This window comes from Dermochelys coriacea, chromosome 2, assembly GCF_009764565.3.
Source record: "Dermochelys coriacea isolate rDerCor1 chromosome 2, rDerCor1.pri.v4, whole genome shotgun sequence".
Lineage (NCBI taxonomy): Eukaryota > Metazoa > Chordata > Testudines > Dermochelyidae > Dermochelys > Dermochelys coriacea.
Window position 1 is genome coordinate 172,378,518 of NC_050069.1, and position 22,825 is coordinate 172,401,342.

Here is a 22,825-nt window from a genome sequence, read left to right on the forward strand (position 1 = left end):
ACAATTACATTGTTTGTTTAGGAGGTTTACCTCTTAACACCCCATCTATGTTAAAGAAGGTTTATTTAAACCCCTTTGGAAATTCTTCAACCAAATGCCTAAGGCTTCTGAGCTATTCTTTTTATTCATTTATTCTGATAGCATCTTAAGCGTGCATTTTCACCTTTTTTAGTTATGAATTTTGAAGTGTTTTACAATACAACAAAACAAATCAGAGAGTGTCATAAATATAAAGGGAAGGGTAAACACCTTTGAAATCCCTCCTGGCCAGAGGAAAAACTCTTTCACCTGTAAGGGGTTAAGAAGCTAGGATAAACTCGCTGGCAACTGACCAAAATGACCAATGAGGAGACAAGATATTTTCAAAAGCTGGAGGGAGGGAGAAACAAAGCCTCTCTCTCTCTGTCTGTGTGATGCTTTTGCCGGGGACAGAACAGGAATAGAGTCTTAGAATCTAGTAAAAAATCTAGCTAGATATGCGTTAGATTCTGATTTCTTTAAATGGCTGAGAAAATAAGCTGTACTGAATGGAATGTAGATTCCTGTTTTTGTGTCTTTTTGTAACTTAAGGTTTTGCCTAGAGGGATTCTCTATGTTTTGAATCTAATTACCCTGTAAGGTATTTACCATCCTGATTTTACAGAGATGATTCTTTTTACTTTTTCTTCTATTAAAATTCTTCTTTTAAGAATCTGATTGCTTTTTCATTGTTCTTAAGATCCAAGGGTTTGGGTCTGTGTTCACCTATGCAAATTGGTGAGGATTTTTATCAAGCCTTCCCCAGGAAAGGGGGTGTAAGGGTTGGGTGGATTTTTGCGGGAAAGATGTTTCCAAATGGACTCTTTCCCAGTAATATACCGGTTAGACATTTGGTGGTGGCAGCGATAAAGTACAAGGGCAAAAGGTAAAATAGTTTGTACCTTGGGGAAGTTTTAACCTAAGCTGGTAAAAATAAGCTTTGGAGGTTTTCATGCAGGTCCCCACATCTGTACCCTAGAGTTCAGAATGGGGAAGGAACCCTGACACAGAGAAAAACAAGAACAAAAAACACTGAACGTTTTATATCAAAGAGCTGTTCAAAGAGCATAAGGCATCTTATACAGTTGCAGTCTCTGTAATATTTTTTTATGATTATGCTTTCCTCTGTTTGAGTTAAACCCTCAGGGCACCTTATTTAATTTGTGGTGTGTGCAGCTACATCTGATTAATGTAAAATTGCAGTTAGATTACATGCGAGAACGGACAGGGTATTTGATCTGTTAAGAAATGTTGCCCCGCTGCAATGAGGAGCTGCTATGTATTTTATGAGGACATGTGTAGGTTGTCACATTAATTGCTTAAAATACACGTCTGGATAGTATTAAAATCATTTCAGTTTAATCTTTAAAAGATGCATTTAACATATTGTCCCTCTTCTGTGCCATTTTAGCTGGCTATTTCTAGAAAGGCATTCAATTATAATGCTGATTCCTTAAAGTGGACAAATTGGCATAAGCTCCAGCCCCCATGTCTATCTGTACGAAACCTGAATATTTGGATCAATCTGAATGATAAATTAAATATGTTACAATCTCTTCCCTCGCCCGTTGTTTTTCTAAGGCTACAACACATGTATCTCACGTATCAAAGAGCCTGATTAAATGGACAGCTGATTTTTTTGTTCCTTCATTATCCCCTATATTTGACAGGACCCATACTTTCTTAATGGTCTTTGCCCACCTTACTGTCTCTACCTTGAGCCCCTGAAGTGTGTTCTCCTAGTCTTTAGCTCTGTTCTTAGATGTGTGACAAATTGTGGTGTGCATCTGAAGCCATGTACAGAATTTGAGTATAGTGCTGGGAGGCTCAAGGCAAAGGTGGTGGTGGTGGCCTGAAGCAGATGGCAGAGAAAATTTAGGAAAGAGTCTAAGTAAAGGTAGAGCCATGCATTTAGTATAAAGGTGGAAAGGGCTGGGGACAGATGTCTTTTAGTGAAAATAGATCACTTACTGCTCTGGGATTCAAATGTTGGCACTCATTTCTATATGGAAGTCCTAGGGGACTTAGGTCAACTGCCATTGAAGCCAATGGGAGCTTTTTGAATGAGTTCAGTGAGAGATGGATCTGTGAGGGGCCTGGGATGCAGTGCTGGCCATTTGCGGAGAACACCGGGATCCATATCTCTATCTCACACTATTCATCCAGTCTGCTGAATGCATGGCTCAGTGTCTGGATGAAACTGGAACATAGATGAGGGCTTGTTGCTTGAAGTTCAATGCAGATAAAATTGAAGTGATGCTTATAGGTTGGGGGAAGGGACTGGAAGATATGGAAAGTATTATCTGTCCTTTTTACTGATGCCATTTGTTACCAGAGTTTGCAAGGGGATGCTATTGGATCCAAGCAGCAGCATTCAGGGCTGCCCTTTCCCCCCATTTTCATTTGGTGAGGAAATTATGACTGTTTCTTTCAAACACAAACCTTTCAATTACCGTCCCGGCTTTTTCCCAGCTCAAGATTGGATTATTGCAATGTGCCCTGCCTAAGGTTACCTTAAGACAAGCCAGAAACTTAAGCTAGTGCAGAATGCAGCTGCCCATGTAAGCAATGTATCACAGTGTGAAAAAAAGACATCTGCGCCGCAGAATGTTTGTACTGGCTGCCTCTTGATTTCTGGCTGGAGTCTAAGTTGTTGGTTTTGATGTAAAAGCCATACATGACCAGGTACATGTAGAGGTGTGAGATCACTTCTCTCCCTGTCCCATGCTATGGCAGATGTGATCAGCATAGGCACTCCAGCTGGAGACCTCCTGAGTTAAGAGAGGGGGCTGAGGGCCCTCAGCTTTGACCTATTCTTCCTTGCTGGTATGACTTAACCAGGAGTTGCTGAGCTACAGCTTCTTCATGCAGATATTTGTGGGGAAGGCAGTTTTATTGAGGACTCAGTTTTATGGTGGTAATTGAAGAGCTGGTTTCCATTTTGGTGAACTGTATTTTTAGTCTGTGCATGGATCGCTGTGTTCTGTCCCCCCAACCTGAAGCAAATACTCACCAGCAACCACACACCACACAACAGAACCACTAACCCAGGAACCTATCCTTGCAACAAAGCCCGTTGCCAACTCTATCCTCATATCTATTCAGGGGACACCATCATAAGGCCTAATCACATCAGCCACACTATAAGAGGCTCGTTCACCTGCGCATCTACCAATGTGATATATGCCATCATGTGCCAGCAATGCCCCTCTGCCATGTACATTGGTCAAACTAGACAGTCTCTACGTAAAAGAATAAATGGACACAAATCAGACGTCAAAATTATAACATTCAAAAACCAGTCGGAGAACACTTCAATCTCTCCGGTCACTCGATTACAGACCTGAGGGTGGCTATCCTTCAAAAAAAAAAACTTCAAAAACAGACTCCAACGAGAGACTGCTGAATTGGAATTAATTTGCAAACTGGATACAATTAACTTAGGCTTGAATAGAGACTGGGAATGGATGGGTCCTTACACAAAGTAAAACTATTTCCCCATGTTATTTCTCCCCCGCACCCCACCCCACCCCCCACTGTTCCTCAGATATTCTTGTTAACTGCTGGAAATAGCCTACCTTGCTTGTCACATGAAATGTTTTCCTCCTTTCCCCTCCCCCCCCGCTGCTGGTGATGGCTCATCTTAAGTGATGACTCTCCTTACAGTGTGTATGATAAAACCCATTGTTTCATGTTCTCTGTGTGTGTATATAAATCTCCCACTGTATTTTCCACCGAATGCATCCGATGAAGTGAGCTGTAGCTCATGAAAGCTTATGCTCAAATAAATTTGTTAGTCTTTAAGGTGCCACAAGTACTCCTTTTCTTTTTGGTAATCATCAAGTGATCCATCCCTTGTCGCTCATTCCCAGCTTCTGGCAAACAGAGGCTAGGGACACCATTCCTGCCCATCCTGGCTAATAGCCATTGATGGACCTATCCTCCATGAATTTATCTAGTTCTTTTTTGTATCCAGTTAGTGTCTTGGCCTTCACAACATCCTTTTGCAAGAAATTCCACAGGTTGACTGTGCATTGTGTGAAGAAATACTTCCTTTCATTTATTTTAAACCTGCTGCCTATTAATTTAATTTGGTGACCCCTAGTTCTTGTGTTATGAGAAGTAGTAAACAACACTTCCTTATCTACTTTCTCTATACCAGTCATGATTTTATAGACTTCAAGCATATCTCCCCTTAGCCGTCTCTTTTCCAAGCTGAAAAGTCCCAGTCTTATTAATCTCTCCTCATACAGAAGCCATTCTATACCCCTAATCATTTTTGTTGCCCTTTTCTGAACCTTTTCCAACTCCAATATATTTTTTTGAGATGGGGTGACCACATCTGCACACAGTATTCAAGATGTGGGCATACCCTGGATTTATATAGAGGCAACATGATATTTTCTGTCCTATTATCTATCCCTTTCTTAATTATTCCCAGCATTCTGTTGGCTTTTTTGACTGCCGCAGCACGAGTGGATGTTTTCAGAGAACTATCCACAACGACTCCAAGCTCTCTTTCTTGAATAGTAACAGCTAACTTAGAAGCCATCATTTTATATGTATAGTTGGGATTATGCTTTTCAATGTGCATTACTTTGCATTTAAAAACATTAAATTTCATCTGCCATTTTGTTGCCCGGTCACCCAGTTGAGAGAGATCCTTTTGTAGCTCTTCACAGTCTGCATGGGTCTTAACTATTTTAGTAATTTTGTATCATCTGCAAATTTTGCCACCTCACTGTTTACCCATTTTCCCAGATCATTTTTGAATATGTTGAATAGGACTGGTCCCAGAACGGACCCCTGGGGGACACCACTATTTACCTTTCTCCATTCTGAAAACTGACCATTTATACCTACCCTTTGTTTCCTATCTTTTAACCAGTTACCAATCCATGAGAGAACCTTACATTTTATCCTTTGACAGCTTACTTTGTGTAAGAGCCTTTAGTGAGGGGCCTTATCAAAGGCTTTCTGAAAATCTGAGCCCTGGTCTACACTAGGAGTTGAGGTCGAATTTAGCAGCGTTAAATCGATTTAACCCTGCACCTGTCCACACAACGAAGCCCTTTTTTCGACTTAAAGGTCTTTTAAAATTGATTTCCTTACTCCACCCCAGACAAGGGTATTAGCACTGAAATCGGTCTTGCTGGATCGAATTTGGGGTACTGTGTACGCAATTAGATGTTATTGACCTCTGGGAGCTATCCCAGAGTGCTCCATTGTGACTGCTCTGGACAGCACTCTCAACTCAGATGCACTGGCCAGGTAGACAGGAAAAAGCCTGCGAACTTTTGAATTTCAATTTCCTGTTTGGCCAGCATGGCAAACTGCAGGTGAGTACAGAGCTCATCAGCAGAGGTGACCATGCAGAGCTCATCAGCAGAGGTGATCATGATGGAGTCCCAGAATCGAAAAAGAGCTCCATCATAGACCAAATGGGAGGTACGGGATCTGATCGCTGTATGGGGAGAGGAATCCATGCTATCAGAACTATGTTCCAGTTTTCAAAATGCCAAAACATTTGTCAAAATTTCCCAGGGCATGAAGGACAGAGGCCATAACGGGGACCCGAAGCAGTGTCACATGAAACTTAAGGAGCTGAGGCAAGCCTACCAGAAAACCAGAGAGGCAAACGGCCGCTCCGAGTCAGAGCCCAAAACATGCCACTTCTGTGATGAGCTGCATGCCATTTTAGGGGGTTCAGCCACCACTACCCCAGCTGTGTTGTTTGACTCCTTCAATGGAGATGGAGGCAACACGGAAGCAAGTTTTGGGGACAAGGAAGATGATAGCTCATAGCAAGCAAGCAGAGAAACCTGTTTTCCTGACAGCCAGGTCCAGTTTCTCACCCTGGACCTGGAGCCAGTACCCCCCAAACGCACCCAAGGCTGCCTCCCGGACCCGCCAGGTGGAGAAGGGACCGCTGGTGAGTGTACCTTTTAAAATAGTATACATGTTTAAATGCAAGCATGTTTAACGATTATTTTGCCCTGGCATTCATGGCTCTCCTGGATGTATTCCCAAAGCCTTTGCAAAAGGTTTCTGGGGAGGGCAGCCTTATTCCGTCCACCACAGTAGAACACTTTACCACTCCAGGCCAGTAGCACGTACTCAGGAATCATTGTAGAACAAAGCATTGCAGTGTATGTTTTCTGGCATTCAAACAACATCCATTCTTTATCTCTCTGTGTTATCCTCAGGAGAGTGATATCATTCATGGTCACCTGGTTGAAATAGGGTGCTTTTCTTAAGGGGACATTCAGAGGTGCCCGTTCCTGCTGGGCTGTTTGCCTGTGGCTGAACAGAAATGTACCCCGCTGTTAGCCACAGGGAGGGGTGAAGGGTGAGGGGCTAGCCACGCGGTGGGGGGAGGCAAAATGCAACCTTGGAATGAAAGCATATGTGCTATGTATGTAATGTTAACAGCAAGGTTGACCGTGAAAGAGTGTACCCATTGTTCTATAAAATATGTCTTTTTAAATACCACTGTCTCTTTTTTTTTCTCCACCAGCTGCAGGTGTTTCAAGGATCACAGGATCTTCTCCTTCTCAGAGGCTAGTGAAGATTAGTAGGAGAAAAAAACACACTCGCGATTAAATGTTCTCTGACCTCATGCTGTCCTCCCACACTGACAGAGCACAGATGAATGCGTGGAGGCAGACAATGTCAGAGTGCAGGAAAGCACAAAATGACCGAGAGGAGAGGTGGCGGGCTGAAGAGAGTAAGTGGTGGGCTGAAGAGAGGGCTGAAGCTGAAAGGTGGCGGCAGCGTGATGAAAGGAGGCAGGATTCAATGCTGAGGCTGCTGGAGGATCAAACTAATATGCTCCAGCATATGGTTGAGCTGCAGGAAAGGCAGCTGGAGCACAGACTGCCGCTACAGCCCCTGTGTAACCAACCGCCCTCCTCCCCAAGTTCCATAGCGTCCTCACCCAGACACCCAAGAATGCAGTTGCGGGGCCTCCGGCCACCTAGCCACTCCACCCAACAGGATTGCCCAAGGAACAGAAGGCTGGCATTCAATAAGTTTTAAAGTTTTAAAGTGCTGTGTGGCCTTGTCCTTCCCTCCTCCACCATCCCACACGGTGCTTCTCTCCTCCACCACCCCTCCCTGGCTACCTTGGCAGTTATCCCCCTATTTGTGTGATGAATTAATAAAGAATGCATGAATGTGAAGCAACAATGACTTTATTGCCTCTGCAAGCGGTGATCGAAGGGAGGTGGGGAGGGTGGTTAGTTTACAGGGAATTAGAGTGAACCAAGGGGCGGGGGTTTCATCAAGGAGAAACAAACAGAACTTTCATACAGTAGCCTGGCTAGTCATGAAACTGGTTTTCAAAGCTTCTCTGATGCTCACCGTGCCCTCCTGTACTCTTCTAACTGCCCTGGTGTTTGGCTGCGCGTAACCAGCGGCCAGGCGATTTGCCTCAACCTCCCACCCCGCCATAAACGTCTCCCCCTTACTCTCACAGATATTGTGGAGCGCACAGCAAGCAGTAATAACAATGGGAATATTGGTTTCTCTGAGGTCTAAGTGAGTCAGTAAACTGTGTTCCACCAAATGCATCCGATGAAGTGAGCTGTAGCTCACGAAAGCTTATGCTCTAATAAATTTGTTAGTCTCTAAGGTGCCACAAGTACTCCTTTTCTTTTTTAGTAAACTGTGCTAGCGCGCTTTTAAACGTCAAATGCACATTCTACCACCATTCTGCACTTGCTCAGCCTGTAGTTGAACAGCTCCTGACTACTGTCCAGGCTGCCTGTGTATGGCTTCATGAGCCATGGCATTAAGGGGTAGGCTGGGTCCCCAAGGAGAACTATAGGCATTTCAACATCCCCAATGGTTATTTTCTGGTCTGGGAATAAAGTCCCTTCCTGCAGCTTTTGAAACAGACCATAGTTCCTGAAGATACGAGCGTTATGTACCTTTCCCGCCATCCCACGTTGATGTTGGTGAAATGTCCCTTGTGGTCCACCAGTGCTTGTAGCACTATTGAAAAGTACCCCTTGCATTTTATGTACTCGCCGGCTTGGTGCTCCGGTGCCAAGATAGGGATATGGGTTCTGTCTATGGCCCCACCACAATTAGGGGATCCCATTGCAGCAAAGCCATCCACTATGTCTTGCACATTTCCCAGGGTCACTACCCTTGATATCAGCAGATCTTTGATTGCGTTGGCTACTTGCATCACAGCAGCCCCCACAGTAGATCTGCCCACTCCAAATTGATTCCTGACTGACCGGTAGCTGTCTGGCATTGCAAGCTTTCACAAGGCTATTGCCACTCGCTTGTGAACTGTGAAGGCTGCTCTCACCTTGGTATTCTTGCGCCTCAGGGCAGGGGAAAGCAAGTCACAAAGTTCCATGAAAGCGCCCTTACACATGCGAAAGTTTCGCAGCCACTGGGAATTGTCCCAGACCCGCAACACTATGCGGTCCCACCAGTCTGTGCTTGTTTCCTGGGCCCAGAATTGGCATTCCACCACATGAACCTGCCCCATTAGCACCATGATGCCCATATTGACAGGGCTCATGCTTTGAGAGAAGTCTGTGTCCATGTCCTCATCATTCTCATCACTGCGCTGATGTCACCTACTCGCCTGGTTTCGCTTTCCCAGGTTCTGGTGCTGCATACACTGCTGGATAATGCGCGTGGTGTTTAATATGCTCCTAATTGCCAAAGTGATCTGAGCAGGCTCCATGCTTGCCGTGGTATGGCGTCTGCACATAAAAAAGGTGCGGAACGATTGTCTGCCATTGCTCTGATGGAGGGAGGGGCGACTGACAATATGGCTTACAGAGTTGGCTTACAGGGAATTAAAATCAACATAGGGGGTGGCTTTACATCAAGGAGAAACAAAAACAACTGTCACACAGAATGGCCCCCTCAAGGATTGAACTCAAAACCGTGGGTTTAGCAGGCCAATGCTCAACCCACTAAACTATCCCTCCCTCTGGTATTTCAGGCAGGACTGAATCTCCATTAAAGTTTTGAAGGTGCCCCTGACAGACTTCACCAAAACGATTGTTGGTCATTGATTTCATGGAGGGAGGAAGGGAGGGGGGAGCAAATGAATACAAAACAAATCTGGTCTATTTCTTGTTTTGATCCACTCCATCTATCTTTTACATCTTTGGCTGGCAGCAGACAGTGCAATAGGACTGTTAGCCATCCTCATCTCCTGCCTGCCCAGCTGAAGATGGTGCAATAGGACTGCTAACCATCCTCATCTCCTGCCTGCTCACCATAAGATGGTACAACAGGACTGCCTGCAGGACTAAAGAGAATGACCTGGTCGAGTCACTCCTAATTTAGTCCCTGTGCCCATGTGTGCCCAAGCGCTCCTGACCAACCTTACCGAGGCGGCCAAGAGCACCTCGGACACGATGACAATGGTTTTCAGGCCCTTTGCACCGTCTGTTGCCACAAGGCAATGGGTTGCTGCTGCTGTGTAGCAATGCAGTACCACGTCAGCCAGCACCCAGGAGACATATGGTGTCAGTGAGTGAGCGGGCTCCAGGCTTGCCATGGTATGGCGTCTGCATAAGTAACTTAGGAAAAAAGGCGTGAAACGATTGTCTGCCATTGCTTTTACGGAGAGAGGGAGGGCCTGACAACATGTACCCAGAACCACCCACAACAATGTTTTTGCCTCATCAGGCATTGGGATCTCAACCCAGAATTCCAATGGGCGGCAGAGACTGCGGGAACTGTGGGATAGCTACCCACAGTGCAACACTCTGGAAGTTGACACTAGCCTCGGTACTGTGAAAGCACTCAGCCGAGTTAATGCACTTAATGCACTTAGAGTATTTTGTGTGGGGACACACACAATCGACTATATAACAACGATTTCTAAAAAACAGACTTCTATAAATTTGACCTAATTTCGTAGTGTAGACATACCCTAAGTACACTATATCCACTGGATCCCCTTGTTCCACATGCTTGTTGACCCCCTCAGAGAATTCTAGTAGATTGGTGAGGCATGATTTCCATTTACTAAAACCATGTTGACTCTTCCTCAACAAATTATGTTCATCTATATGTCTGACAATATTGTTCTTTATTATAGTTTCGACCAGTTTACCTGGTACTGAAGTCAGGCTTACAGGCCTGTCATTGCCAGGATCACCTCTGGAGCCCTTTTTAAAAATTGGGGTCACATTAGCTGCTCTCCTGTCATCTGGTACAGAAACTGATTTAAATATTAGGTTACAGACTACAGTTAGTAGTTCTGCAATTTCACATTTGAGTTCCTTCAGAATGCCTGGGTGAATACCATCTGGTTCTAGTGACTTGTTGGTGTTTAATTTATCAATTTGTTCCCAAACCTCCTTTAATGATACCTCAATCTGGGACGGTTCCTCAGATCTGTCATCTAATAAGAATGGCTCGGGTTTGGGAATCTCCCTCAGATCCTCAGCCGTGAAGACCGATGCAAAGAATTCATTTAGTTTCTCCACAATGGCCTTATCGTCCTTGAGTGTTCCTTTAGCACCTCGATCGTCCAGTGGCCTCACTGGTTGTTTAGCAGGCTTCTTGCTTCTGATTTACTTAAAAGGTAATAGCAACATTTTTTTTTGAGTCTTTGGCTAACTGTTCCTCAAATTCTTTTTTGGCCTTCCTAATTGTATTTTTACACTTCATTTGCCAGTGTTTATGCTCCTTTCTATTTTTCTCACTAGTATTTAACATCCAGTTTTTAAAGGCTGCCTTTTTGCTTCTCACCGCTTCTTTTACTTCGTTGTTTAGCCACGGTGGCTCTTTTTTAGTTCTCTTACTATGTTTTTTAATTTGGGGTATACATTTAAGTTGAGCCTCTATTGTGGTGTCTTAAAAAAGTTTCCAGGCAGCTTGCAGAGATTTCACTTTTGGCGCGGTACTCTTTAATTTCTGTTTAACTAACCTCATCATTTTTGTGTAATTCCCCTTTCTGAAAATAAATGCTACCGTGTTGGGCTGCTGTGGTGTTTTTCCTGCCACAGGAATATTAAATTTAGTTATATTATGGTCACTATTACCGAGTGGTCCAGCTATATTCACTCTTAGACCAGATCCTGTGCTCCATTTAGGACTAAATCAAGAATTGCCTCTCCTCTGGTGGGTTCCAGGACCAGCTGCTCCAAGAAGCAGTCATTTAAGGAGTCAAGAAACTTTATCTCTGCATCCTGTCCTGAGGTGACATGTACCCAGTCAATATGGGGATAATTGAAATCCCCCATTATTATTATTGAATTTTTTGTTTTAATAGCCTCTCTAATTTCCTGGAGCATTTCACAGTCACTATCACCATCCTGGTCAGGTGGTCGGTAATACATCCCTACCACAATATTCTTATTATTAGAGATTCTGTGGTACAGTTTGATTCATTTATGATTTTTACTTCATTTGATTTTATGCTTTCTTTCACATAAAAGCTTTCTTTAAGCACCAATATACTCTTCCCCGCCGTTCCTGGTATATCTGTTAGTGCTTCCAGGATGCCTGCTTTGTATAGAGCTCAGATAAAAGCCCCTTTTCTTGTTGTTTCTTAGTGTATAGGGAACTAATGGAATGCAGTTGCTATGTGGAGTCATTTCATGAAGTGTGCAGTTACAGCTGCGTTATTTTAACAATACCATTATCAGCTTGGACCACTCACTGCCTGCCACTCTGCAAGGGCTAGGAAGCTGCACCAAGAAATAACAAATAACTATTAGATGGCACCATTTTTCTTTCCAGATATAGCTTTTTTGATTGGTCAGAGAGCCATTATATTTCCTGTGTCCCACGTCTAGTCATGCACCCTACCGTACGCATTATGGGTTTGATTGTGCCCTTAATGCACAGTCCTAAGTAGGGGTGGTACAGAGTCACACTCCCTCCCCGACCTTTCCTGTGTGTATGAGCAGGCTGTAGCATGGCCCTGTCTTCTTCCTGTCTCTTTGGGGAAATTTGCAACTGTCAAGAAAGGAGTTCCAGCACTCCCCAAAACACAGAAACTGCCTGCAATTTTAAGTGGCCACAAATGGAGTATGTATGATGGCCTGGGAGGGACAGGCTCCTCACCCATCTGACTGTGCGTGGGTACATTCTAATTCTCCATGACATCTCCATTGGCAGACGAGTACTTTAAGCAAATAGAAATGTTCTAAGAAGGCAATAATTACACAACAGTTCTATGTGGAGAAGAAGCAGAGTTCTAATACAGCGGCCTTACTCATAACTGGAGAGCATATGTGTTGGAAATCAATATAGGGAGGGTTTGTTGTTGTTATTGTTTAATAAAAGCCCTTTGCTTAAATAAATAAAGAAATAATATATTTTTAAAAGTCCTATATAGTGGCTCAGTCTAGTTAGAATTTAATGTTGCTTCAGAAAATGAAAATATTAAATTTAAATGAAAGTATTAAATGTTTGTGTTAACTTGCTTGTCAAAGGATATACAATACACCCAAAGGAATTGAATTGTTATTTATTAATTATGTATGTTACGCTAGATGCTTTTGTAGAAAAGAGGCTTTTCAAAGAGAGGTTTATATATTTTTATAATATATTTTTAACATAATGTTTAGCTCACTTAGCAATTTTCATCAAAGCACTTTCCAAAGGAAGGTAAATAGAGGGATCCCTATTTTGTGGATAGGGAAACAGAAACACAGAGGGGTGAAGTGACTTGTCTGAGGTCATACAGGGTACATCTACACAGTTTGTTTCTGAGCCCGGGATGAGAGGTTCTGACTTATGGGGCTTGTGCTACCAGGCTAACAATTATTTAGCCACTGAAACGGCTTTGGTGATGTCACACTAACAACTGCCTGAGGGTAAGGGAGGGTCCTTGTCTCAAGGGAAAACCCAACCAGGGGAATCAGCGATCAGACAGTATTGTCTTGGAAGAGTCAGCCTCCAAGAGGCCCAGCAGGCCACCAAACCCTGGACTGACACCTGTTGGGAAACCCCAGCTTCTTAGTTCCCAGACTGGACAAAGGCTCAGGGTTGGCACCAACTTGGCCAGCAGTGGAGGGTTACTTTTCATGTGGGCACCCGATCACTGGTATCATGAGTGCCCAGGTATGGAGTGTGGTTATAAGCAATTTTGCATTGCAGAAAGTGAACCCTAGCTAATGTAATGGTCCCTGTTCAGATCAACTTGTAAAAGGTAAATGCTCTGGAGAATAAACATTCATTCTGTTTGTCCTCAAAACATGTCCAGGAAGGCAGGATGGAGAGATTTAAGTAAAGATGATTTAAATAATTAATTTTCATTGTGTTTTAAATGACCCAATTTAAAAATATTTAAATGAGGTTGAGGCTTTGTAAAATGAATCTGAAAATGTATGATGTTATTAACTTATAATTAACTATTTTTTTTAAAATAATCACTACTAATAGGATGTTATTTGAATTTTACAGAAATTACTAAATAGCAAAAACAAACAAATAAAATTAAGTCCCTGATTGAACAAACAGTTAAGCAGATAGCTAATTTTACTCACATGAGTAGTTCCACTGACCTCAAGTAAGTTAATTATGTGTTTCAGAGTAGCAGCTGTGTTAGTCTGTATTCGCAAAAAAGAAAAGCAGTACTTGTGGCACCTTAGAGACTAACAAATTTATTTGAGCATAAGCTTTCGTGAGCTACAGCTCACTAAGTGTAAGCTGTAGCTCACGAAAGCTTATGCTCAAATAAATTTGTTAGTCTCTAAGGTGCCACAAGTACTCCTTTTCTTAATTATGTGTGTAAATGTTTGCAGTGTTTGGAGCTAACATTTTATTTTTATTTAAAAGTCCCTATTTTTATTGAAAGCTTTTTTCTTAGTGACAAAAATCTTTGTTACTTCAAAACAAAATTGCTTCAATGTAAACAATAAAAAGTTATTTAGACTTTAATTAACAATGTGACTATGCCTATTTCTATACACAGGCCCAACGTTAGGTTCTGAATGGTGGGATTTTCTGAAGTACCTAAGTGACTTAGGAGCATGGTCCCATTGATTTCAGGCTGAAAATCCTGATGGAGGAGTGTAGCTTGGCTGGTGCATTTCAACTTTTTTGATTTGTCAAAGTTTAATATATTGGAAGGTGATATTAGTTGCAAATAGAGGGCCAGGGTATTTTCTATTGATGTAGGATTTGAATAGTGCTATTCTTACAGTAAAGATGTTAATGAAGCCTTGGCATTGCTATTTTAAGCATAGATGAACATTCTAAGTGTGAAACTTTTTCATAGAAAAATCTCTGTAATATCTGAAATTCTATTAAAAGGGTGTAAAAATGGGAAGAAAGTAAAGAGCTAGCAAATTTGTAAATAAAAATATTGTGCTCAACTACACTTTTTTTCCTCTTTAATTTTTTAAAAATTTTATCCACCCTGCAGTACAGACAGGTACAAAGCAAACTTTTCCCATAATGAATCTCAGTTGTGTTTTGTAGTCATGTAAGAGCTAATTTGGTCTCTATGTAAATAAAGTCCTTGGCCCATCAGATGAGACTGACAGCAAAAGGTCCAATTATTTCAAAGTAGTGGTAAATGCACTCATTTTATCTACCTAAGAAGGATGAAGGGCTTAGTCAGCACTGAGAGTATTTGAATGCATGATTCTAGGAAAATGATATATTCTAAAACTGGTGCTTAGACTAAGCCCCTAGCAAAGATTCTCACAACCTATCTTTATCAGGAGACACTTTCAACTCACATCTGTTCACATGTAATCAAATCCAGACATGCAGGAAACCAAGTTCACTCATCTTAACATCATGACTAGACAACAGAAGCTTGTCTTTTCTTAATTTGCCCTGGGCCCAATTATTCTTTCCATTATTAAGACAGAAAACAAAATACATGGTTGGGTGCACATCTCCATAGATGCTTTGAGAATGAAGCAAACACTCTCGGACAGGAACCTTGTGATTAACCTTGACGCTAAGTCCCGACTGAAACAGAAGGTTTTACATTCAAATTTGTTGACTTTAACCTAAAAAAAATCTCAAATAGCAGGAAACTGCAAACTACAAATGGAAATACAGGAGAAAAGATTCAGTGTGTAAAGCATAGCTGGTACACTATTATTTGTATTACCATAACTCCTACTGGTCCTAATCATAGACCAGGACTTGACTGAATGATTCAGTACTGTAAATGTTTATTTTTGTAAAAATATCAGTATACAATAAAGCAGCTGGATTTCCAGCAGTCTACACAAATTAGATTGAAATGAAAATAACCTGTGGTGAATTAGCTAGTGGTTTGGCTAGAAACTGTTTGCCATATGCTGTGTTGGCCCATCACAGACTGAATCAGAGTTAGGAAGAGCTATGCTAATGTTTTGCCAAGTTGTGCATCCTGAGATGTGCCTTTTCTGCTTTCTGCTTTCTGCTGGCAAAAAATGGCCCTAAGGTTGGTATATTGAGTCAAGGGAAGATCACCCCAGTGTCTTAGGTTGGTATAATGTTGTGGGGCCAGCTTGTCCCTATGTCTAGCTGATCAATGACTGCCATTGACATCTTGGTAGAGCACACAGAGCAGCCTCTATCTTACCACTAACCAAGCCAGTTGGAGTGGAGCTAAGTTTCCGCATTTGAAAGTTAACTCTTTTCTGCATTATGCATATCTGAGATGCAGTCTTATCTTTAAAGGAATGGTGTGTACACTTCCCTCAGACATTTCTTGATCCGTTTGTTACTATCACATTTTATTGGGCTGGAGGAGAATTGGTTCATGATGCTGGAAAGCCTCTGTATCAGAAATTTCCCTGAGGAGCTCAGATTTTTTTCAGTTACTTTTGATAGTTTTCTAGAGGTCCCAGGGATTAAGAGCTCCTTCAGTGTCCTATGCATCATTTGACATGTGGCTAATGCAGCATTTTCTCTGAAGGGGTTGATTTTTCAACACAGTGGCTTTCTGGTAGGAAAACCAAAAATACAATGATGAAAAAACTTAAAAAAAAAATACAGTGAAGGTCGCACAAGTTTCCCCATCCAGCTCAAGAAGATAAAGGGCTGGAAAAAGCAAGTCCTGTTTGCATAAACATACGGGACTCTAAAGTGTAGTGGGCAAAACTCATTGATATGGTGCGGTTCCATGTTAAGATGTCTTTGGAGGAAGAAGCTATGAAATTAATAATTGTTAAAAAGATAATATCCTCATCAGTCATGTGCTAGAGAATTTACGCTGTAGGAAGGAGTATTGTCTAGGCAGAAGCAGACAGACTTGGGAATCAGGGCTCTGGCTCTGCCACTGATTTACTGTCTGACCACTGACAAATTACTTAAGGCTCAACTGTATTGAGGGAGAGCAAAGGAGGCTTAATGCCATCTTTGTTCCCACCTACTAACCTCCTTAGACTCACCAGCCCTACTTTTGGAAATCTGCCCCATGTTTCTTAAGATTAAAAAAAATCACTCTTTCTGTTAACTTTATCTTGCAGCATGTCAACCTGTCACAGCCTCTTTTTCAGATCAGAGATTTTATTGGTGATTAGTCATAACCCATGTGGGCATAAAGATTTGGTTACTCCAGGATTTTTCAGAGTTTAAACATTGCATGTATGCCTTGATATCTTTGGTTATTTGAAATCGTTGATTCAAATAGTCATATCATAGTTTTTTCACTTATAGAACAAATATAGTATACAACACACATATACGCTTCAAATAAAATAACTAAATTAGGCATGTAATTTAAAAAGGCTTAAGATTTAGGTAATATATATCAGTGTTATTGTTTCTCCTGCTATGACTCCATGTCTCCATGATAAACAAGATGATTGTATTTCCAGGGTTTTTCCCTGCTAAGGTAATTTACAGATATAGTGAAAAGGTAGACTTGGACTTTGTCTTACATCACAAACAGCTTTTACCGGGCTGTGTGTTGAATGACAGAGGTTTCTTAAATCTCATCACCTTTCGTTTTTTGTTCTCAGTAAAAGTGGTGGAGAGAATATACTCACATTTCAGCTCAAGTTTGATGAAGTCTGTATTCCCCAAATTCTCAAGAAACACTCCATCAGGGGCTGATGTTTTGAAATAGAAAGAGATGTCTGCGCTGGTTTCCCCTTGGAACGTGGAGAAGTGAAGGTAGGATGATGGAGTAATGAAAGACGCAGCATTCCAGTAATTCCCTGTGGAGATGTGAGTGAAAAATTATGTCTTTCAGTGTTCCTTCCAAGCTGTCATTTACTTGTGTAACCAAAGTAAGAACAGAAGCTAAAGTTTCTAATGTCAAAGCATGTTACAGTGCTCTCTGTATGCAAAAAGAGAAATCATTCCAATTTTACCTTATTACACTTTTTTTATAGTTAGTTTGCTAGATATCAAAAGTTAGATGACATTTTGAGGACATTGTGAGGACATTTTCAAGCTCTTACCCCATGAGATACTTATCAAAATATATGTATTGTTCGTGTACATGGCCCCAATCCAACAGAGAAACTAAGTACATGCTTAACGTTAAGCATGTCAGTAATCCAATTTATGTCATGGGACATCAGGGCCATGGTGTATATGCAATTGCAAATGGCCAGTCATATACCTGCCTGGCCTTGCTCATGTGCATGCATACATTACTGCATGTATAACTTGGCTGCTTTCAAACTTATGTACACACTTGCATCCATCTAGCTATGTCTATCTTTTTCTTTTTGTTTTAATAACAGAAAAATACAGTAATTGAAACTGAAGATTACAGCTGGGATTCATTTATTTGATATGGTTGGACAATAGTTTCACTCTATGGAGTACCCCCTCCCCCGGTCCTCCCTAACAAACAGAAAGTGCAGTATGCACTGCTCCAGAGGAGCCCTGTATCATCACTTGCAGGACAACACTCTACTTCTTCCATGGATAGACCACTTGAACTATGCGTTCCTTCCACTACCATTCCCTGCTTTCCCAACAAGATGCTGCCAAGGGATCTGTGGGGATAGACTCCCTCACGCCTGAGATGAACCTTGTGGCAGAAGGTGAACTCTTTATTAAGTCATAAGAATGGCCATTCTGGGTCAGACTAAAGGTCCATCTAGCCCAGTATCTTGTCTTCCAACAGTGGTCAATGCCAGGTACCCTAGGGGGAATGAATAGAACAGGTAATCATCAAGTGATCCATCCCCTGTCGCCCATTCCCAGCTTCTGGCGAACAGAGGCTAGGGACACCATCCCTGCTCATCCTGGCTAATAGCAATTGATGGACCTATCCGCAATGAAATTATCTAGTTCTTTTTTGAACCTGTTATAGTTATGGCCTTCACAACATCCTCAGGCAAAGAATTCCACAGGTTGACTGTACATTGTATGAAGAAATACTTCCTTTTGTTTGTTTTAAATCTACTGTCTATTAATTTCATTTGGTGACCCTCTAGTTGTTGTGTTATGAGAAGGAGTAAATAACACTTCTTTATTTACTTTCTGCACACCAGTCATGATTTTATAGACCTCTATCATATTCCCCCTTAGTTGTCTCTTTTCCAAGCTGAAAAGTCCCAGTCTTATTAATCTCTCCTCATTTTTGTTGCCCCTTTCTGAACTTTTTCCAATTCCAATATATCTTTTTTGAGACAGGGTGACCACATCTGCACACAGTATTCAAGATGTGGGCATAACATGGATTTATATAGAGGCAATGTTATTTTCTGTCTTACTATCTATCCCTTTCTTAATGATGCCCAACCTTCTGTTGGCCTTTTTGACTGCCGCTGCACAATGAGTGGATATTTTCAGAGAACTATCCACAATGATTCCAAGATCTCTTTCTTGAATGATAACAGGTTTCAGAGTAGCAGCTGTGTTAGTCTGTATTCACAAAAAGAAAAGGAGTACTTGTGGCACCTTAAAGACTAACAAATTTATTAGAGCATAAGCTTTCGTGAGCTACAGCTCACTTCATCGGATGCAAATGCTGTAGCTGTAGCTGTAGCTCACGAAAGCTTATGCTCAAATAAATTTGAATGATAACAGCTAATTTAGACCCCAACATTTTATATGTATAGTTGGGATTATGTTTTCCAATGTGTATTACTTTGCATTTATCAAAAGTCGGGCCAATGTACAGGAGGTCCCACAGTCTAGGTCCAATTGCAGCCTCCTGGTGCTTCCTAAGGTGAAGTTCTCACCCTTCCCAGGTATGACTGGGGAAGAGAATGCAGATACTGCGTCTTGACGTGATGTGGGCTTCCCTGAAGCAATATTGGTGGTTGTCACTGACTGAGAAGGGGCATGGATAGGAAGAACAAATTGTGAAGCCCAGAGTCCTGGGCATAATCTAGTGCCCAAAATGGGGTGGAAGGGGGGCTTCCCAGGTTGGGGAGGCTAACTAACTAACCAACTAAAAGACACAAACTATTAGATAAAAAGAAAAGGAGTACTTGTGGCACCTTAGAGACTAACAAATTTATTAGAGCATAAGCTTTCGTGAGCTACAGCTCACTTCATCGGATGCATTTGGTGGAAAAAAAACCAAAACCATTTTTTCCACTAAATGCATCCGATGAAGTGAGCTGTAGCTCACGAAAGCTTATGCTCTAATAAATTTGTTAGTCTCTAAGGTGCCACAAGTACTCCTTTTCTTTTTGCGAATACAGACTAACACGGCTGCTACTCTGAAACCTGAAACTATTAGATAAAACTTTACATTCTAAAAAACTTCTAAAACTCTCTCTCTCTCTTTCTCTAGTCACAGATAAAGGAATAAAGCCAGTTTCCGAACCAGATGATGCAGCGGTGAGAAGGAACTGGAGAGGAGGTTGGTCCGCCCTTCCCTTTATCTCCTTGGTTGGAGTCAGGGGGTGAGCAAGGGCGCATGTGTGGACCAATGGACGCTGCTTTCAAAATTCTCCAGCTTTAGGCTCATGAAGCATATGTGTACCCACAGCGGAATATACATAGGGACCAGCATTCGAAGAGGGATGGTCGTTACATATTTAACATTGCCATTTCACTTGTCAGCACTGGCTGAGTATTAGTATAGTTGGTGCTCTGTATGTTTAATAGCTAAAGTTACTGGTAATGCAGCATAGTCTGACTTCTTGTCATTTGAGGTGCTTATGAGACTCCATGAGAATTTAAATTGACTATAACTGGAATAGGATTTTGGTTAAATACATTTGGGGATATTTTATGAGATCATTTTTTCCCTCTTCCAGTACTTGTCCCTCTTCTTTTTCCATGTTTTTCTGTCCCTGTGGAGGATGGAGAATGAGTGTATTTTAAAAAGAAGATAGGTTTAAAACATTGTAATGATTTGGGGGAAATCAGCAGTGCGGGGAGGAGAGAGGGCTTGACATGGTGGCCAATACCTTTATAACAGAAGGGGCACCTGTGTGGGACAACTAGATTGGTTGTATCAGCTGGTCTTCAGTGAAAGTAACTCCTGTTTGGCATTACTGTGTACCACGTTTAGGCAGATCAATTAGTTCCTGTTTGGGTACTTTCTATGATTTCAACAGACATTTGAGTCATTTTATTATTGTGGAAGGGACTATACAAGAAATGGATGCTCATTAGTCTTAGGTCTACATTTTTAAAAGTGCCTGAGTTATGTGAACCAAATGGATAATTATGCATGCAACTCCATTTTCCTTCCATAAAACTGTAATGGTTGCGGAGCTGCTTGCACCTTGTTCCCTTTTGGTCTCTCTGAGTGTAATCCCTCAGGTGCTAGGCCTGTTAGGAATACCATTCTCTCACTCACAGACTGGGACCTGGGTACCACACTCCATCTATGCCCACCACTTATTACTGTGTAGATGACTGAACCCTTGTGGATATCCCCATATGGTGATGAACAGCTGTCGAAAAACATGTAGGTTTATTGAACAACTAGAACGAAGCACTAGAGAAAATAATTTTAGAGTAAAAAGCAGCCTTCATATCTATCTAGACTCATCTAATCTTAATTACAAGCTAAGTTAGATGGGCTTCCTTCTTGAGTTCCACGAACAGAATAGACCCGACCTACATTCTGCTAACAAGTCTGGGAGCTCTTGGGACTAATTCTTGTCTTAGTTTGCCTTCCGGAGTGTCAATCTCCCTCTGCTCCCCTCCCTTCTCCTTTCCCCAGAAACTCCTGTTTCTCAAAGTTCCACCCTCCCTGTGTGAACCTGACCCTAATTTTCATGTTGCTGAAAGGCCCTTGCTATAGGCCCTAGGAAGGTCTTTTGCCTCAGACTGGTTTCTCCCACTCAGCCAGGCAGACCAACTAAGATGATGCTCATGTGATGCTTGCTCCATTGTTTGACCATTGATTCGTTCAACTTTAATGTCTTGTGTCTGTTGGGCAGTGTGCTGGAACTGTCTGCTCCCCCTGACACTCCAAAACACCACCCCAGAAAATGTATACATAAAACATATTTTGGGGTACAGCTCTATATTAACCCACAAGCAACCCCACATCAACACTTACATGAAAACAACTGCATGCATAAATGAAAACAACTGCATGCATAAATGCTGCTGGCACTTTGATTGACCCTAGAACTTTTTTTATTGTATTTTTCATTTTATTGCCAGGATACTCAGAGCTCTGGATGAAGATTCTCCGATGTGGAGTTTTAAATTTAACTAAATGAAATAAAACAGCCTCCCCTTTCTCCCTTAGTCTTGCTCACCCTGAATTGATCTGTGCACTTCCTAATTTGCATAGAAGAGAGTCTCTCTCCCACTTCTCAGTAAAGATAACCCTTAGACCGAGTGTTGCTATGCAGTCTCATAGTAAATAATTTTACTATTTTTACAAACTATGTTATACTACGTTTCGTCAAGATGTCAGAGACTGAGAGTTTAGTAGGATTGAAATAAGGATTAGAGAATTGTTGTGTGGGTTGTGTGTGTGGCATGTATGTTTATTAATTATTATTAATTATTACTATTATTATTATTTATTAGGGAAATAAACTTTGATGCTGCAGGACATAAGCCAATTACTGTCAGATAATTTGAACAAAGTTGTCCTGGTGGGTTGTTTCATAATTATTCATTACATGGCTTTCTGCTCAGTTTTTATTCTGCCCTTACTCAGGCAAAACTCCTATGAACTTCATATGAAATGCTGATTGATTTAAATTTTCATGGGAGTTTTTACCTGAGTAAGAATCTAGAACAAAACACTGAAAAATCCCAAGTAAAACATGAATATGACAAATAAAATTCAACATTCAACATTGAAGAGTGCAAAGTAAAGCAGCTTGGAAAAAATAATCCTAACTACATATCTACAATGATGGGTTCTAAATTAGCTGAAAGAGATCACCATAGATAGTTCTTTGAAAAATTCAGTTCAGTGTGGAGCAGCAGTTCTCAAAAAGGCTAACAGGGTGTTAGGAATTAATAGGAAGGGGACAGAAATAGGAAGGGGACAGAAAATAAGACAGAAAATATCATAATGCCATTATATAAATAAATGGTTTGCCCACACCTTGAATACTGTGTCCAATTCTGGTCTCCTAAATCTCCAAAACAATATAGTGGAATTGGAAAAGGTTTCAGAGAAGGGCAACAAAGATGATCAAGGGTATAGAATGGATTCCATATGAGGAGAGACTAAAAAGATTAGGGCTATTTAGCTTAGAAAAGAGACAACTAAGGTGGGATGTGATAGTGGTCTATAAAATCATGAATGGTGTGGAAACAGTGATCAGAGAATTGTTATTTACCCTTTCCCAAAATACAGAAACTGAAGGTCACCAAAAGAAATTAACAGGCCGCACATTTAATACAAACAAGAGAAAGTACTTTTTTCACACAATGTGGAACTCCTTGTCATGGGATGTTGTCATGTTGAACTAGGTTCAAAAAAGCACTAGATAAGTTCATGGAAGATAGGTCTCTC

General features: G+C 41.5%; 1 protein-coding gene and 1 long non-coding RNA gene across 2 annotated transcripts in view; one reads left to right on the forward strand and one right to left on the reverse strand.

Annotated features, from left to right (window-relative positions):
* Nucleotides 1–22,825, reverse strand: part of CNTNAP2 (contactin associated protein 2) — a 1,664,903-nt gene that overhangs the window by 144,544 nt on the left and 1,497,534 nt on the right. The window contains exon 16 of the mRNA XM_038391157.1: nt 16,956–17,126. Within this exon, the coding sequence (XP_038247085.1) occupies nt 16,956–17,126 (171 nt within the window). The remainder of the gene's footprint in view (nt 1–16,955; nt 17,127–22,825) is intronic.
* Nucleotides 407–20,252, forward strand: LOC122458876. The gene is made up of 3 exons (XR_006279177.1): nt 407–457; nt 16,929–17,082; nt 19,673–20,252. It is a non-coding gene; the product is annotated as an uncharacterized LOC122458876 (long non-coding RNA).